The 19,939-nt window shown below is 43.6% G+C and overlaps 1 protein-coding gene across 5 annotated transcripts in view; it reads left to right on the plus strand.

Moving 5' to 3' along the window:
- The window catches only part of LOC121867041 (adenylyl cyclase-associated protein 1-like), a 116,637-nt gene that overhangs the window by 47,664 nt on the left and 49,034 nt on the right, over positions 1–19,939 (plus strand). The window contains exon 1 of one of the 5 annotated variants that reach the window (XM_042366791.1): positions 16,127–17,078. The exons of 3 other annotated variants lie outside the window; for them this stretch is intronic. In XM_042366791.1, the coding sequence (XP_042222725.1) occupies positions 16,652–17,078 (427 nt within the window). In that variant the 5' untranslated portion in view covers positions 16,127–16,651. Of the gene's footprint in view, positions 1–16,126; positions 17,079–19,939 lie in introns of those variants that run through there. One more of the 5 variants, XM_042366792.1, reaches the window with a different exon arrangement.

Genomic DNA, 19,939 nt, shown 5'->3' on the forward strand with positions numbered 1-19,939 from the left:
AGCTGGGATAATTGGTGGGTGATGGAAGTAGCTAGCCGTTGATGGTAATAAATAGAGATGTAGTATTGCCGTGATGATAGTGAGTTCTGACAGACCACACTGGGACTCCGCTACGAGGGAAGATAATCTAATTTAATGATTGTGATTCGTGTAGTCATGTAGTTAAATGAAATTGCTCTCAGGTACACTAGCTCACCTGCCCTTCCCTGAATCTTAATGGGTTGGTACTAGCCCACCCCTAAAACCACCTACCAGGTGTTCCAGCCAAGCCCCATTTACCCCCTCCCCTCCTCACTTCCTTTTCCCCCCACGCCTTTCCACTCACCTCTTGTACTAAACTGTGTACACTTCCCCACTGACGAAGTTTGAGAGTGTTTAGTTCTCCTGTAGGTGATATTGGTGATGATGATGGTGATAATATTAAGAGTGAGTGATGACAATGATGTTAATGACGATGATGATTTTTATAAAGTAGATATTTCGGTTAATGATGTAGTCCCCCCTTCCCTCCCCCCACCTACACACTCTTCTTCTCCTTCTCCTATACTATGATTCACCCCACTACCAGTCATACCTTTACATTCTATAAACGTGATTCAGCCTCGGTTGCTTCATTCTATCCACCATTCTTAACCAGTGATTGTAGGACTTCGTGATCAATGTCATCTCTTGCATTCATCTCAAGAATGAATGCGGACACACACACACACACACACACACACACACACACACACACACCATCACCCTGTATTAATCAATTTCGTACGTCCTTACCTGGTTAAGCACAACAGTGGCTACTCCTTGCGTCTATACACATAATTTGTGCTGAATGAGCTGTGTGTTGTCAGAGGGTCTTAGGTATAAGTAGACACAGGTTCAAGTATAGGTGTATGTGTAGGTACAGTAACTGACAATATACGACATGGGTACAGGTATGAAAAAAGAAATACAAATTTAAGGTACAGGAACATAATTATACAAGTACACAAACAAGTAAAAAGCAGTTATAGGTAAAGGTACAGATACAAGTATAGGTTTAGGTTGTAAGCGTACTGGTACAGATACACCGACAGGTACAGACATGGACAGGTACAGGGACAGGTACAGACAGGGACAGGTACAGGGATAATTACAGACTGGGGCACCTTTAAGAACACCCCCCCCCCTCCCTCCGGCAACCACAAGACGACAAAGTGATATCGGTGACGTGATACGGCGGCAGTATTAAATAAGTTTTACATTTAAAGGTGGGTTAGGTTAGGTTTGGTAAAGTTGGGTGAAGTTGGGTTTAAGTTTGGTTTGGTTAAGTTGAGTTTTAAGTTTGGTTTGGTTAAGTTGGGTTTAAGTTTGGTTTGATTAAGTTAGGTTTGGTTAAGTTAGGTTTGGTTAAGTTAGTATTGGGGTGTTAAATTAATTATCAGGTGAACTAAGCTGGGGTTCCTAATCTTCATGATACCCCAGAAACAGAAGCAACAATAAGGCAACAAATCATGTTAACATTGTTGATGATGTAAAGGTCTTTGTGTATTACTTATAGATGGAATACCGTCCGTAAAGGTAAAAAAAAAAAGAAAATTTATATCCCTTTCTTGACTAAACTGAAAAATTGTTGCGAATGGATTACAAGAATTTAATGCTATAGTTTTCGGTATTTACTTATTTATTTATTTGTTTATTATGTATTTTTTGTAAGTGTAATGTATTTCCTTATTGTGTTTTGGTTTATTTTCTTGCATCACTCATTGCTTTGGAAGTAAAACAATAGACCATGACGAGACAAAATGTGGTCCTGGTGTTTAGGTCTATTGTGATCAGCTGTTGTGTATTGACTGGCTTGCTTTCACCTGAGGGAGGGGTCACAGCAGTCTCCTTCACGGTGGGGATGGGTACACGGTGGTGGGTACACGGTGGGGATGGGTACACGGTGGTGGGTACACGGTGTTGGATCGTAGTGGTTGTGGTAGTGTGGTGGATGGTGTTTGTGGTTACTGGTAGTGTGGTGGATGGTGGTTGTGGTTACTGGTAGTGTGGTGGATGGTGGTTGTGGTTACTGGTAGTGTGGTGGATGGTGGTTGTGGTTACTGGTAGTGTGGTGGATTGTGGTTACTGGTAGTGTGGTGGATGGTGATTTTAGTACTGGTAGTGTGATGATGGTGATTTTGGTAGGGTAATTGTTATTAGAGGTGGTTGATGATGGTGGTTGTGGTACTGGTAGCTGCTTTTAATAGTGGTTTGTAGTAGTGGATGAGAGAGATGGAGGATTTCAGTCAGGCACAAACCCAAGGAAGATGAAGTGGAAGGGAGGGAGGGAGGGGATTGAGTGCCCTCCCCACCGTGCGAGTTCCAATAGGAGGAAGAAACCTTTCCAAGAGGCTTAACAACATTCAGGCCACTCGAGGGCAGACCTTCGTGGGCACTAAACCAAGAAAGCCTTACGTTAATCCCTTTGCACTAGTGATCACTGTGCCATTACTTGACGCATCACATATTTAGCTCCCGTCAAATCAGGATCGAGTAGCCCACAAAATTGTATCTTATTCCAACTTTTTCAAAACGCAGCACAGTGAAAGAGTCAAATTTATCTATCACAAACAGAGTAATGGATCGAATCAAGTGCAAATTAACGAGAAAATACCGTAACTACATATTGATATATCTATTACAGTATTTTCAGTCATTCACTTGGACAATTCGTTTAACTGAGATATTTACCTTTCATACAAACATTGAATACCAGTTTTACACCATCACCCCTTCACCATGTAATTTCCAATTCCCTGACCAAATGGATTTTGTCCCAAAAGAGACTCAGGGGTATATACAAGTTTACATTTGAATTTAGATTTTTTTTCAGTATTACACAAAACCCCATCAAAAATGTGTTGTGTTGGTGTTTCTTTTGTTTTTTATCCCAGAAAATCATACGTGTGGTAGTGGTGGTTGAATGACATGGGCGGGGGCGGGGGGAGGCGTTGTTGTGTGGTTAGTGGTAGTGGCGAGAGTTTAATACACAAGTAATAATAATAATAAAATAATAATAATAATAAACGGTTTATTAATAGAGTTGCAGCCGGTGGCTGCATATTATATCAGTCTAAATCAAATTACATTATATTTAGAGCCACCGGCTAAATCTATTAATAAACCGTTTATTATTATTATTAAATTATTATTATTATTACTTGTGTGTTTATCGCAGTAATGATTTAAGTGAGTGGTTCGTGGTGGTCCTCGGCCCGTGGTGCATGGTGGTGGCCGTGTTAGGGAGATGAAAGTCACTTGTGCTGAAAGGCCGTCCCAGTCTTAAAGTTCTTAGCTGCTGTGGTCCTCTTGCCTTTCCCTGAGTCTGCTCCTGCCTCCCACTGCTTCTGCTGTTGATGTTGCCTTCCACTGCTTCTGCTGCTGCCTTCCACTGCTTCTGCTGCCTTCCACTGCTTCTGCTGTTGTTAACATCGCCCCCTTCACTCCCCTGCTTCCTTTTGTTGGTGTTACCAAGTTTTGTGTCTAGATTCACAAAGACTCGTCACGTTAGTTTTGTCCCCCTAACTGGTCCCTAAAGTGAAAGCTTATAGTTAAGGTAAAATTTCACCGTAATTTGTGCCGTCATTTATAATAATTTATTTTTGTGCTTTAGCTTCAGATCAGTTTGTTGGTACACGTTCAGTTACGAGGAAAATGTTCAACTCACGAGCCTTTGAGAATCCTAGGCCCCATGAACAATAACCCGTTGTTGTGTGGGTGAACTTGTGCTTTTGTTGGCCGGTTGTTCATGGTGTGTGTGTGTGTGTGATCAATCTTTTTTTGTGTATGATATCATCAATAAATCATACACCAGCGTTAAATGTGGTAGGGTGAAAATATGACCAAACACCTGATTTGTTTACCAAAGTATTCAGTCAGGTGTTTTTGTATGGCGAGGCTGGAGGTAAAGGAAGGTGTATTTGGCAGCATGATAGAAAAAAAAAATCATGGCACCATTAATTATGCATGTGTTGGCGTTACCTATTGACAGGATTAAGTGACCAATCAGCTGATTTTGTTTACAGGAATGACTAATCCGGTGATGGTGTATCGAGGGGGGGGTTGCCACACGTCGCTGCTGTGTTAATATTTGTGTGCTTCTACCGTTGCCGTGTTGTTTATTTATAGAGAAGGGGAGGCGATGAATGGTGGAGAGAGAGAGAGAGAGAGGGGGGGAATACTTGTGGAGAGGGAAGAGGTGTAGATAATGAGAGTGGAGAGGGGACAGGAAGGGGAAATAGATATAGAGAAGGAAGAAAGGGAAAAATGGACGTAAAAAGTAGGAAGGAAGAGATGGGGAAAAGGGAAAAAATGAAGGTAAGGGGGAAATGGATGAAGTGGGGGATGATAACGAAAACAGACATAGGAGAAGGAAGAGAAGAGAAAAAAGAATGTGACGAAGATAAACAGAAAATAATATACAATTAGAGACTTAAAAAGAAAAGAGAGTCATACATGTCAACTTACATATACTATATATTTAATAATCTCTGGTAAGCCATTAGTAAATTTTTGTAAGTTAGTTAAAACCCTAAAACACGAGGACTAGTTATGACTTAATTGTTCCAGCTATAAGGATAAAAAAAAACCCACCTTTATTGTCTCGGTAAACAAGGGTCAGAATAGTGTAGTGTTTGTGGATTGAGGGTTAGCCTGTTTTTCCTCCATACGCCGAGGTCTCTAATTGGTCTGTAAGCAATTGTCATGTACCAATCAGAGTTTTTTTATTTTGTGTCACGTGGCTGAGTATTTTTGGAGAGAATTTTTTTGTTTTTGGTTATTTGTTGTCGTTATTGAGGTTGAGTTGTGTTGTTGTTTTCAGCTGTGATGTGGTTGTTGGTTTGAGTCTCTAGTTCCGGATATGTTTGTGGTTAAGATCTACTTGCATCTGTGTTTGTCCCGGGTGAGTTTGTGTGTTTGTCCCGGGTGAGTTTGTGTGTTTGTTTAGGACTAATTCATGTTTAAGTTTGTGTATGTGGCTAAATCATACCGATATATGATTGATTATACGTGTTGACATTGAACAAGGTGTAAACATTAAGGAGCAGTCGTCAGCACTTGTTTAACAGGTGTAAACATGGTCGAGCAGAAGTAAACATAGATTGAGCAGAAACAAATAACAGTCGACAACACAAAAGCATCTTCAGTAGCAGCCTCAGGAGTGGTAGGTTCATCGGCAGTAGTTGTAGTAGCAAGAGTAGTGGTATCATCGGCAACAGCAGTAGTAGTATGCAGGTGTTAAAGTGAATAGGGTGGTGGTGGCGGCGGGGCTGTGTTGAGAGGGGGCGTCGGGTGTGTAGGCACTGTAGGGGTCCTCGTCATCCTCATCAAGGTGAAGAAGTGTTTATCGCGCGTCACTTGCAGCCGCCCTCAGCCTCATTCCCCCTTCCCCCCCGCACCTCTCCCTACCCCCGCCCCACACCTCTCCCTCCCTCCCCGCACCCCCCCCACCACACACACACACACACACCGCCGCCGACGAGGCCGCCACACTTCCGGCTCCTTCAACTCCTCCACCTCCTCTTCCCTGCCTCCCACACTCTATAATTCTGGTCTACTGATCTACTCGGTGTGTGGGCCATTCATCTCACCAGTGATGGCCTCGGTGGTGGCAGAGTATAAGCTTGTGTGGAGTCTCATCATCGTCAGCGGTGGGAGAGACGCTAAGCTGTATGGTGGGCGTGGGTGACCGTCGTGCGTTGAGACAGTACGCCTGGCTTCCTCAAGACGCCGCACCGCGAGTACTACAACCTCGTGAATGGATCCTTTCCTCTCCCGCCCTTCCTCTCTTTACCCCCCCCTCTCTACCCCCCCTAGTACTTCATCCCCTCCCTCTCCCTCCTCACTGTTCTCCGCTTCATCCCCCCAATCCTCCCCCTCCTTTCCTCGAATTTCCCCCCTCTTTTCTTCCTCTTCTCTTCAATTTTCCTCATCTTCCCCTTTCCTTCCTCTACCTCCTGCGTCCTGTCCTACTGCCTTCTCCAGAAGTTCACAATAATAGGACCTCTTACCCCACTCCCCATCCCTCCTAAATCATCTATGGCTCCAAGTATTCTCTCCTATTTTGCCCCCTTCTTTTCTCTTCCCTCTCCCACCATCCCTCTTATCACCCTCTCCTCCCCTTCCACCCCTTCTCATAACTTTCTTCTTCTCTCCCATGTTTCTCCTCCTTTCTCGCACACACTCCATTATCCTTTTCCTCCTCCTACTCATCCCATTCCCCCACCCTTTCTCCCCTCTCCCCCCATCTCCCACAAATCGTCTTAAGTTTTCCCTTATTCTCCTCTTTTTTGTCCTTCCTCCCTCCCTCCCTCCCTCCCTCCCTCCCTCCCTCCCTCAGCTCTGGGGTGTATCCATAGCAACGTCCGCGCCGTCGCTCACAGTGCCAGCAACCAGCGGTGCCTCCCACCTCTGCTTCAACCCAATAATTCGCCTATTTTCGCGGATTTTTACCACCGTTTGCGAATTTCTTCACCGTTGTAGATGACGTACATGTTGTATATTTTATCTTGTGAACGTTTGTGGTGTACAGAGGAGTGTGTAGAGTGTAGGTGTGTGTGTTTGTGTGGGGGGGGTGAGGTGGTAAGACTGCGGGAGGAGTAGTGGCGGTGGTGGTGGGTGTAGCGGCAGCACCAGCAGTAGTGGCGCTTGTGTGGTAGTGGTGTGTGGTGTATGTGCGAGTGTACTGTATGTGTGGTGCCGCTGTACTCTTCTACCTCCTCTCCCTCCCTCCACCTTACCTCCTCTCATCACCACCACTACCTCCTCCTCCCTGTGTGGTATACCTCACTCTCCTCCTCACTCACATACTGCACCTCTCACTGTTGGGTGATGGCACTTTAGTCTGCGGTGCCGCCCGCCGGGACGGACGGAAGGAAGGACAGGGTGCCGGTGTGCCAACCTTTTACTCTCTGACCGTATGAGTGACCGTATATACAGTACCTTGATAATGAGGGACTCTATAAACCTTGATTGTGATTGGTCACTTACATCACGATACTGAGTGACCGAGTATACCTAGAGTGACGCCTTGGTAATGAGTGACCGTCTATACCCGGATCATGAGGGCTATATAAACCTTAACAGTGAATTATCTTAACATACCTTGACACAGTGTTGCGTCAATCTCCACACTTTAATAATAAATAATCGACTATACCTTAATAACGTGTAGTAACCAGATAGTAAATGTTCTTGTACACCTTGATAACGAACATCTTACAGTATATACCTTGATAGTGAATTGTTCTACATAACTTGAGTAATTTAATATATATATATATATATATATATATATATATATATATATATATATATATATATATATATATATATATATATATATATCTGTCTGTCTGTCTGTCTGTCCAAGAGGGGTTCAGTGTCGAGTATATCCTCACAGTTCAAGAAGAGAGATATAGTTTTGGGAAAGTGACTTAACAATAAGCCTCTGTGCATGTACAATATATATTTTTCAGAGCACAGGAATGCATTTTTTCTTTTACATTTGCTTCTCACAAGGGTAGTAGTCTTCTGTGGTATGGATGACCATAATAATAGTACAACTTTATTTCACTCGGTACAGTCTTAAGTGAACCACCTACAGCACTTATTCCCTCTAGTGTGTCGACCCGGGCAAGTGTGTAGATGTATTTCACATGGGTGGAATATTGACAGTTTACCACAGTCACTGTTAGTACTCTTAGTCATTATGTACAGGGTTATATTATATCCCAACACAGAGTCATTGTATGCATCGTTATGTGTTAATGTATGGCAATAGAATCAATTTATAAGGATTTGTTTCGTTATATATTAAGTCGGGTCCTGGTTTATCGTGTCAAGAGAGCTTTACCAAGGACTCCCCCCCCCCCCTCTCCTTAGGTGTTACTAGGATGATAGGAGGGTGTCACTAGGATGATAGGAGGGTGTCACTAGGATGTTAGGAGGGTATTACTATGATGATAGGAGGGTGTCACTATGATGATAGGAGGGTGTCACTAGGATGATAGGAGGGTGTCACTAGGATGATAGGAGGGTATTACTAAGATGATAGGAGGGTGTTACTAGGATGATAGGAGGGTGTCACTAGGATGATAGGAGGGTGTCACTAGGATGTTAGGAGGTATTACTAAGATGATAGGAGGGTGTCACTAGGATGATAGGAGGGTGTTACTAGGATGATAGGAGGTGTCACTAGGATGTTGGGAGTATTACTAGATGACACTAGGATGATAGGACTAGGATGTTGGGAGGGTATTACTAAGATGATAGGAGGGTGTCACTAGGATGATAGGAGGGTGTCACTGGGATGTTGGGAGGTGTCACTAGGATGTTAGGAGGGTGTCACTAGGATGAGGGAGGGTGTCACTAGGATGATAGGAGGGTGTCACTAGGATGATAGGAGGGTGTCACTAGGATGATAGGAGGGTGTCACTAGGATGATAGGAGGGTGTCACTATGATGATAGGAAGGTGTCACTAGGATGATAGGAGAGTGTCACTAGGATGATAGGGGGATGTTAATAAGATAATAGGAGGGTATCACAAGGATGATAGGTTGATGGGAGAGTGTCACTAGGATGATAGGTTGATGGGAGTGTGTCACTAGGATGATAGGTTGATGGGAGAGTGTCACTAGGATGATGACAGCACAAGGGATTGATCTTTCATTTTGTTCTTGACGTAATACCGAAATTGTGTAAGTCCGTTATATCGAGGGTTCGTTCGATGTGAAACCCTCCATATAACGGATTGTATAGAGAGGGGAGTCCGTTATATCGAGGGTTCTTTCGATGTGAAACCCTCCATATAACGGATTGTATAGAGGGGGGAGTCCGTTATATCGAGGGTTCATTAGATGTGAAACCCCCCATATAACGGATTGTATAAAGAGGGAAGTCCGTTATATCGAGGGTTCTTTCGATGTGAAACCCTCCATATAACGGATTGTATAGAGAGGGCAGTCCGTTATATCGAGGGTTCATTAGATGTGAAACCCCCCATATAACGGATTGTATAAAGAGGGAAGTCCGTTATATCGAGGGTTCTTTCGATGTGAAACCCTCCATATAACGGATTGTATAGAGAGGGAAGTCCGTTATATCGAGGGTTCATTAGATGTGAAACCTTCCATATAACGGATTGTATGGAGAAATAAATCCGTTATATGGAGGTTTCACTGTATATACTTTGTGTCACTCTTGAGTATGTGTGAGGAAGTATACACTCAGGTATATAAGTTTGTATATTCGTCTCTTTGGTTGACTTTAATGTAATACAATAAACCAGAAAGAAATTATCAAAGGAAAATCTTAACTTTCGAGTGAAAATTAATGAAAATTATTGTTGCTTTTAAACGAGTATTGTGTAGAGACGGAAGTATTGGTACATGAACTGCTATTGTTTTTAAGATTTAGGTTCATAAAAAGTATAAAAAAGTAGTGTTAGGTTGAAAGTATATATTTGTTAAGGATGAACGTGTTAGTTTCTGTATAATTTCACGTTGTTGGGTGTAGCGAGAAAGTTGTGTACAAGATAGAAAACACTTCCCGCGGCAGTGATTGAGGTGAGACCAGTCAACACGACCACTCTCTCTCTCTCTCTCTCTCTCTCTCTCTCTCTCTCTGTTGTATGATAGTCACTTCCCACCATGATGGGTTTTACACTCACCCCTGCTACACCTACACACCTCCCCCCCAACCTACCTCCCTCCTCCCCCCCTCCCCCTGGCCTACTACACGCTCCTCCTATTTGTCCATCTCCCCTAATGCAGCCCCAGTACATCATTCACACGACTTGCCTTTATGTGCCGCTACGGTGATGCGTTTTACACTTTTATTTCTTTCTACACTTACACACCCCATTGTGCCCGTGCCATCCCTCCACACCCCAGACACTAGACACACGCTTGCCCCTTTACCCTGCTCCTTCCACTGATTACCTTCTGCTACACGGCACACAACACGTACTACACTCTCTTCTTCCTCTCCCCCTTTCCCATACCTACCAAAAACACCATACTTACTCCTCTCAGTTACGTGTTTCCAGCGATGATGCTACACACACACACACACACACACACACACACACACACACACACACACTATACAATTCAAATAACTTCAGGTCCTACTTTGCAAACCTCCGCGTCTCGTATTCCGTACGACTTCGTACTACATATACCCCCAACAGGACTTTTGAGAATCTTTATTTGTCCCAGTTAGAAACGTTCTCACATCACCAGTTAGGGGACCTTTGAGAATCCTGCTCCGTGTCGTAGTTGAAGTGAGCCAGTTAGAAACGTTCTCACATCACCAGTTAGGGGACTTTTTGTGAATCCTGTTCCGTGTCGTAGCTGAAGTGAGCCAGTTAGAAACGTTCTCACATCACCAGTTAGGGGACCTTTGAGAATCCTGCTCCGTGTCGTAGCTGAAGTGAGTCAGTTAGAAACGTTCTCACATCACCAGTTAGGGGATTTTTTGTGAATCCTGTTCCGTGTCGTAGTTGAAGTGAGTCAATTAGATGCGTTCTCACATCACCAGTTAGGGGACTTTTTGAGAATCCTGCTCCGTGTCGTAGTTGAAGTGAGCCAGTTAGAAACGTTCTCACATCACCAGTTAGGGGATTTTTTGTGAATCCTGTTCCGTGTCGTAGTTGAAGTGAGTCAGTTAGATGCGTTCTCACATCTCCAGGTACGGGGATACATATAACGTTGTGACCTTTGAGACTCCGAGGCCTGACACGTCTCCTGAGATACAAGGTTCACCCTCAAGGAAATTCCTGTGTGTAAAAACTTTCCCCTCATACTTGTGGGAATATTGTCTGGGGGAGACTATGATGGTGGTGCGCTCAAGGCTTTCATTTGTTTTGTTTTATGCTCTCTCTCTCTCTCTCTCTCTCTCTCTCTCTCTCTCTCTCTCTCTCTCTCTCTCTCTCTCTCTGTCTCTGTCTCTGTCTCTGTCTCTCTGTCTCTGATTCCATCTCGTTTTTCCCGCCATCCTCATCTCTCTGGTCTTTTGGGTTGACAGTTCGCCAGTCTCCTTAAATATATATATTTTAATGCCCATCCGGTTATTTTATTCTCATTCCATTGACCGTGACGAGTTTTCCTCCAGTTAGTATTTATAGAGGTTGATTTTTTATTTGTTGATATTTGGATGGTGGTGATATATTCAGTATAGTTGTGTGTGTGTGTGTGTGATGGTCTTGAGTTGGTGGTACAATGTTACCTTGGTATTGTTGCTGTAACTCAGAAACACTTAGCTTTTTATCTGTATACACCAGTGTCATATGATGTGTGTAAAGTATATAGTATGGTCGAAGTTAGATCACAAATGGTATACACTAAATGGCTACCTCTGGCGCTCGCTTGTCACCAAATTAAATTAGTTTATTAAATGACCTGATAATAAATATTTTAGACTGGTGGGAATTCCTGATGAGGGTTTATATTATGAAGTCGGTGATGGGTTTTATTTTTAACGTTTCGGTCTATTACTTGACGATGGTTAAAGTCACGACGAAACAGGTGGCTACGGAGTTGTGTCTCTGGCTATCGAGGATAAATTAGTTTTAAACCTGTTGAGATGAATAAATATTAGGTTAGTTTAGAAGTTAAGAGTTGTTACCAGTGGCAGAACAAGTTCCCCTCGTAGTCAGTTATTTCACCAGTTGGTCGTTAGTGTCACGGTGTACGTATATAGATCAAATGTATGGCAGTTTTAATAATTGATGGCTCGTGTATAAGAGAGTGCGGGTCTAAGTACCTTTCTTGTTGAGGTACAGTTATGCACTACAGGGACATGTGGAGAGGTGGATGTATCTTTAAGTATTGAGATGATGTCTAGTATATGAGATTTTGACTTACAGTACACGCTGGAAGACATTAGTTATTGTAGTGTCAAAATATATCTAAACAACTATGTGGTTTTGTAAATAGTGAAGCGTAAGTCGTATAAGTGCCATTGTTGTTGTCGAGTATATAAGATGTGAGAATTTTGTCGATTGGAAAATGAAACCTTGTGGTCTTTTATAAAATAGCATAAATGTTGAAGCATGTCAACTCATAAAGACAACAACCAGTAATTGTTAAAGTATACTCTGGTGTAGATACAAAGACCCTGGCAACTGAAGCTCGTCATTGTATATCAAAACATCATCAACTGAGTGGAAATTTCTTTCATAATTTATTTAGAAAGTTGTCAGATAGAGAGACTTGTGGGTGTGAACTGAACTTAATGACCCTGGACGTTGAAGGGTCTCAATACTGCACATTACAACAAAAAACAGCTGCTGGGTGGGATATGGATTAGTTTCTAGCTCTTGATACACTTGATGTTGAAGGGAGATTTTGACCACGCCAGATGTGAAATAAAGTGTTGTGGGATCAGGTGTTGTGATCATACCAGTTGTAAGATTAGGTATTGTGTAAGAGAGGAAATAGCGTCACCACACAATCTTACGTTATTATCCTGATCATAGAGGATGTTTCTCACAGTAAGCTGGTGGCCCCCTAAGACCTCTTAGGAAACCTGATATTCGTGTCACTTGGAGGTGTGGCTGAGGGAGAGAGGGACGATTTTCTCACTTGACGGTGCTGGTGTTGGCCTATGGTTTGTGGCTGTTGGAGATCTGTGTTTGACTTTGGCTGTTGGAGTTTTGTGTGGACTCTCCGAAATGTGTTTTATGGTTTAACTGTAAGTTGTAAACTCCTTTCATAGTTCTTCATCAGGTTTGATGATGTTGATTGGTGCTAAAATTTGATTTTGTAAACACGGACTGTGAAATTGTCCTGAGTCATAAGAACATAAGAACGGAGGAAACTGCAGCGGGCCTATTGGCCCATACTGGGCAGTCCCGTTTACACCCAACCCCTATTGCTCATATAAGCATCCAACCTATGTTTGAAGCTATTCAGCGTATTCAAGTTAATGATGATATTTGGTAACTAGTTCCATTCATACGCTACTCTGTTTCCAAACCAATGTTTACCTATTTCACGCCTAAATCTAAATTTGTCTAATTTAAAACCATTGTTACGAGTTCGCTCCTGGTTGGATAGTTTGAGTACCTTTGTAATGTCCCCTTTGTTTAGCCCTGACTTCCACTTATACACCTCTATCAGGTCGCCCCTCACTCGTTCTCGAGGAGTGCAAATTAAGATGCTTTAACCTGTCTCTATACTCAAGGTTCCTAATGCCCGGGATTAGTCTTGTCATTCTCCTCTGAATTCTTTCCAATGATTCTATATCCATCCTGTAATACGGTGACCAGAACTGAACTGCGTAATCCAGGTGTGGTCTCACAAGCGCAAGATACAGTTTTAGGATGACCTCGCTACTTGTAACTAACCTCCTTTGTATGAACCCAAGTACTTTATTAGCCTTGTTACGAGCAAAAACACATTGTTTACTTGGCTTAAGGTTCCTACTTATCATTACTCCTAAATCTCTCTCGCAGTCGGATTTCTCTATGGCATCGTTGTTCATCTGGTATCTGGTTTCCCTATTTACATCTCCTATACTGAGTACTTTACATTTGTCGACGTTGAATTTCATCTGCCATTTTTCAGACCATTCGAAAAATTTTTTTAGATCTTCCTGTAGTTTTGCTGAGTCCTCGTCAGATTTGATAACACGTCCTATTTTAGTGTCATCAGCAAATTTACTTATGTTGCTGTCTATGCCGATATCTATGTCGTTTATGTATATAATAAATAATAATGGTCCAAGTACTGAGCCTTGGGGAACTCCACTTGTGACGTTGCTCCAATGGGACTTAGTGCCGTTAATGCTCACTTGCTGTTTCCTGTCCTGTAACCACGCCCTAATCCATTTAAGGATGTTACCTTTGATTCCATGTGCTTCTACCTTTCTAATTAGTCGTGGGGGACTCTGTCGAAGACTTTGCTAAGTCGAGATATACCACATCTGGTGTGCCCCTCGTCCACCGATTCGAAAACTGATGAAAGAATGTTAATAGAAGTTAGACAAGAACGTCCGCTTGTGAAGCCATGCTGGGAATCATTGATCAATCGGTGCTTCTCCAGGTGATTTCGTATAGAAATTTGAAATGATTGCTTCCAGTAATTTGCCTACTATTGATGCTAGACTGATTGGGCGGTAGTTAGAGGATAGTGATCTATCCCCCTTCTTGAAAATCGGTATTACATTCGCTATCCTCCAGGATTCTGGTACTACACCTGTTTTTAAGGACATGTTAAACAACTTTGCTAAGGGCATACTAAGCTCTTCCTTACATTCCTTTAATACTCTGGCAAATATCTCATCGGGACCAGGTGACTTATTAGGCTTTAGTTTGTCTATTTGCTTACTAACATCGTTACTAGTCACTACTATCTCGCTTAATTTGTTTTCTTCACTATCTCTGAATAGAGTCGGTGCCTCGGGTATCATGTTTAAATTTTCAGTGGTGAAAACTGTTGAAAAATATTTATTCAAATTATTGCTCATTTCTCCGTCGTTATCAGTGAGCTCGCTGGTATCTGACCGTATTGGTCCAATCTTTTCTCGTGTTTTAGTTTGATAGATTTGGTAGAATCCTTTGGGGTTTGTCTTCGCCTCCCTTGCTATCCTTACCTCATTATTCCTCTTGGCTTTCCTTATCTCGGTTTTAACCCTACTCGCCAATATCTTATAATAATCCTGGAGGTAAATTTCGCCACGCTTTATCCTTCTACCTATAGCCTTCCTTTGGCCAATGATGTTCTTTAAATAATTATTTATCCATTTAGGGTCATTGTTGTATGATCTGAGTTTTTTGTATGGTATGTTCTGCCTTTGTGCATTAAGTAACTCATTTTTTAAATTGTCGTGGAACTCGGCAATCTCAGATCTCGTTATCAGGTCGGAGTCATCTGTCAAGTTCACGGCCAAGGGCGACACCCCCTCTCTCAGCTGCCTCTTTAAACTGTCAAAGTTTGTCCTTCTGAAATCTGGTATTCATGGTGGTTCTGTATTTAATTGTTCCCCCTAATTGGTGCCAAGTGAACGTGTTTATTTACGGTCCCTCAACTGGTGCTGAGTGAATGTATTAAGGTAACTTCGAGTTACAGATTAATATTATTGCCATTTTGGACTTAATCTTTGTACTTTTAGTCATAGAAAAATTCAACATGAAATCCCCAAAATTAGATACCAGATTGTCTGTATTGATGGCTATTTTAAGGTAAATTGTCTGTTCATTTGAAATCACTGGATATTTTTTCAAGTTTCACCTCTTCAATGCTACGACTTAACTCCTTCAGTACAGTAACAAACCCTTGCACACGATGTCTTAACCCTTTGATTACGATGACTAATTCCTCAAGTTAAGATAACATTGTCCTCCCTCCCCCCACACATACCCTCTCCCTTCATACCTCAACACGTTCCCCACCACACCCCTCCCTCCCTTCTCCCCTCCACCTTTCCCCCTCCACCTTTCCCCCCTCCACACCTTTCCCCCCTCCACACCTTTCCCCCTCCCACACCTTCCCCTCCACCTTCCCCCCTCCACCTTCCCCCCCACCTTCCCCCCTCCACCTTCCCCCTCCACACCTTCCTCCCTCCACACCTTCCTCCCTCCCACACCTTCCTCCCTCCACCTTCCTCCCTCCACCTTCCCCCCTCCACCTTCCCCTCCACACCTTCCCCCTCCCCACCTTCCCCCTCCACGCCTTCTCCCCCTCCACCTTCCCCCTCCCACACACCCTTCACGCCCCCCCCCGACCCCTCCACGCCACCCCGGCCCCTCCTCCCCCAGACCTCTCCCTCCACACCCCCGAGCAACCTCTGACGTCCCCATACTCCTTACCACACCATCGACCCCCCACCACACTCCCACATTCCCTACCACGGCCTCCCCTCCATCCACCCCCCCTCCACACCCCGAACCCCCCCTCCACAACCCCCCGCTTTACCCTCCCTCTTCACGCACCATGATAACCTACTCGTATAACCCAACACAACACGATGCTTGGGACTGCAACACAGCCCTAGTCCCGTAGAGACCATCTCGTCTCCTGCGGCTGTCGACCATATAGTGTATGACGTCATGATGCTGAAATTTTACGCTTTATTATATTTTTTTTCCTCCCAGGCGCATAAGGTTTACCTTCAGGTGAGGGGACAAAGATTGATAACCTCAGTTGCCAGTGGCTAATTTTAGTGTGGAATTAACCACACGACTCGAGATGTAGCGACGAGCGAGACTGAAAGGCAGTGTCTCTTGTCTGTCTGTCATCGTGTCTCTGTCGGGTTGTTACTTGTCGTGTCCCCTACAGTATAGAATGGTGAATAAATGAGGAGGATGGTGACGAAGATGAGTAACGAATGTGTGTAAGAATCCTGGAATATAACTTTTATAAGTAATTATTATAAGTTATAAGTGACAAAGTGGAAAATGTTTAGTGACGCCTCTGAGATGGAATCGACGTATAAGTGAGACCCAGGAATGTAACTTTATAAAAAGCATTATAAGTAACAGTAAAGTGGGACATGTAAGGCGTTTTTTAACGTCGAAATGGGACCGTCTGGTGAGTGAGTGAGACCTGGGAATGAAACAGTAAATAGAGAACTGTAAGTGACGATTTAAGTGGAAGATGTTTGGTGTCTTGTAACGCTTTCGTGATGGGCTCAGCGTGTAGCTGTGGGAAGGAAAGCTCCGAGGACTCCCCGCGGAAGGACAAGACAAATGGTCATGTCCTTGAGAACGGCGCCCAAAATGCCCATACTGAGGCCTGTGGCGGCGGGGCAGCAGGCCAGAACGGCGTGCCTCAGAACGGTCACATCAAGGAAAGTGCGTGTGAGGTAAAGGAGGATACCTTAGCCTTGAAAGCTGTAGAAAACTCAACGGCAAATGACGTATCAGCGACATGTAAGGACGAGGACATCCCCGACTGTGGTAGTGATAAGGTGCAGGACAGAGCCATTCACCCAAACGAACCCGTGGATAGTACTAGTGCCAAGAGTGTGTCCACGTCCCCTGCCGCTCGCCCTTATCCCTCTACCAACCCTCCTCTATCCACCAGCCTCGACGAGAGTGTCTCAGAAGAAGGTAGGTTACTTGGGATCTATCACAATCGTGTACTGTACAGCGCAGCACACAGGACCTGAAACTGTTTACCACCTTCAGGGCTCCTACGATGAGTTTCCTTCTTACTAATGATGTAAGGATTCACCTAATTGGTTGACTTACGGTAAAATATAAAGATTAATCCCAAAAAGCATCTATAATTACACTTAAGACTATACTATACTGTAAGTAGATACACTCATCAGTACCAGTTAAAAAACAAAATTAACATAAAAAGCTTTTGGTAAACTTTGTGTGTTAACTTTGTCTTGAAGTAAACGTCTCGCTATGTAATTATGGCGCAGTTTTTGGCGACATTTTAATGTTTTAGCTTAAGTCAACTAGTTAGGTGGTGTCTTATGTTTATAGTTACGAGGAGTATTACTCTTACGACTCCTTGAGAATCTGGACCCAGTACAGTATTATAATAGGATTGTGGAAGGGGAGCAGAATTTACACCTTCGAGCACAATGTTGTCACACTGTGATAACATATTTCACGTCTTGAGTGTAGACGTTGAACTTGATGAAAAACAAGTTTGGTCATGGATTCAGATTTTTTATTCCCTGTTATATTTTATGTTAAGTATTTTATTATTTTTGAGAGAGAGGGTGGCGAGGCTTCTTGTATTGTTTCTTTAGGGTGAAGGTGGCTGTCCTCCCGGGATATACTGTAGATGACAGGTGGGCGGTGCAACAGCTGATTGAGTGGAGACGTGAATTAGCACGAGGTTATCACAGCGCTGTTTCTTATAACACCTGATAAACCATCTCTCTGTTTTTACTGTTGTCACAAAATCCGTGGAGTCACAATCAGTAGTCAAGTGAGTCATTAAAAGACCTTTTAAACCAACTATCAAAAGTTTTGTTTTGTTGGGAATTTTATTACCAAGTTAGAACGTTGGTCGTCAAAAATTCATGTGTTAAATTTACCTCCTATTGCTCGCCTATCCTGACCTTAGTAATGAATATTGTCACGAGAGAGGGACTTCTTTATATGCTCTCCATATCAGCGGTTTAATCCACCCAATAAACAAATTCGCGGTGATCCTCGTCGTCTGGTGGGGTTAGTAGAAACAACTATTACTGTAAAGTCTCTATGTAATCTCGACGCCATTGTTTCCCCTCTATATGCTGTAGCCACCAGTCATAACCAACACAAACCACCATTGTTCAATTCCTTGCCCGCCTCTTCTCTTTTTTTCTCGCGCCATTGTAAAGCTCACCCATCACTAGTGTGTTAGAATCATGAGTTCACATTTTTCTCTGGTTAGATTTCTTTGACATTATGTATGTAATAATCGTGTTTGCCTCTGAATAATGGACTGTACTACATAGTTTAACGCGCAATAATATAGTGGACTACATAGTCTGACACGCAATAATGGACTACCACATAGTTTAACACGCAATAATGGACTGTACCACATAGTTTAACACGCAATAATGGACTGTACCACATAGTTTAACACGCAATAATGGACGTTGACAGATAGTGTAAGTAAGACGGGGAGTGTTGCTTGCATGTGTGTGTCTGCTCGCGCGCGTCTGTCTGTCTGTATGTGGAGACATGTGGGCAGAAGGAAACTCGAGAACGGGAAGAACTGCTCTTAGTACTTGGTTTACACATCCACGTAGCCTTCACAACACCCAAGAGCTGCAGTGTATTTTACGGCGGTCAGAAGCTTAAAGGTCAAGACAACCACCCGCCCTGGGAGACTGTATACACCTCCCTCGAGCTTGCCTGAAGGAGGAGAGAGATATTTGGTCATGAAGGGACGACATGATGGTGACGGCTGGTGGGGGGGGGGGCTGTAGGAGGATGAGACATGGCAGGAAGTAACATCTTGCTGTAGCCTAAGGTAGTGATGACTATGTACAAAAGAGTAGGTATTACTTGGTCTCCTGAGGTCGTTTCTATCACCCTTTGTTATGCAGTTTAAGGGTCTAGGACAGGTATTGGGGTCTCACATATTGTTGGCAGGTGTAGGCACGTCAAAATACCACCATCAGGTACTGGCCAACACGGAAAACGTTGTAACATTGTATAGAGAAGCGTGTTAACAGTGTGTCGCCCAGTGGGAGGTGGTCAGTGGGTGTATGATGGACTTAATAACTCAAAATGATATATGACCGATCGAGGGTGACGCGATATGACCGATCGAGGGTGACGCGAGGCTGTGACGCCACCGTTGGGAGACGGGGGTGGTGGTGGAGGGAAGGACGCGACACTACTGACGACAGCGGTGCAGGCGGCGGTGCTGGTGGTGGCGAGGGATGGAAAACATGGGGTTGTCTGCACTAGTGTCTTATTGATTTGCTTCTGCTCCTACCGCCACCACCACAGCTACTATGACCACCACCATGACTACCACTATCACCACCACTACCGTTATTACTATAAGCACCACCACCATAACTACCACCATCACCTACACTATTACTCTGACCACCACTCCACCTTCACAGTGACTACCACTATCACCCACCACCACAATTAATGCTTCTCTTTGCTCCCTAATGCTCTTGTTCGTCAGTACTCGTAGGCCTAGCGACACCTCTTATGGTTCTCAGCTCTTTCGAGGGTGGGATGTGGGGGGTGAAGGGCACAGACGGTGTATATTTTTTTAGCTTTACCCTCACCCCTCTTCCCCTTCCCCTGAGTCATTCATGTGGTGAAAGTCGTAATTAGGAACCATTTGAAGGAATACAGTTTTTCAGGAATTACAGAATTGTCGTTTCATTCTTGATTGATGTCGACAAACAGAGAAATGGACAAATAGTGTGTGTGTGTGTGTGTGTGTGTGTGTGTGTGTGTGTTTCGTTCACCCACGACGGGAGAAA

This window comes from Homarus americanus, unplaced genomic scaffold (assembly GCF_018991925.1).
Source record: "Homarus americanus isolate GMGI-L3 unplaced genomic scaffold, GMGI_Hamer_2.0 scaffold48226, whole genome shotgun sequence".
NCBI classification, from domain to species: Eukaryota; Metazoa; Arthropoda; class Malacostraca; order Decapoda; family Nephropidae; genus Homarus; species Homarus americanus.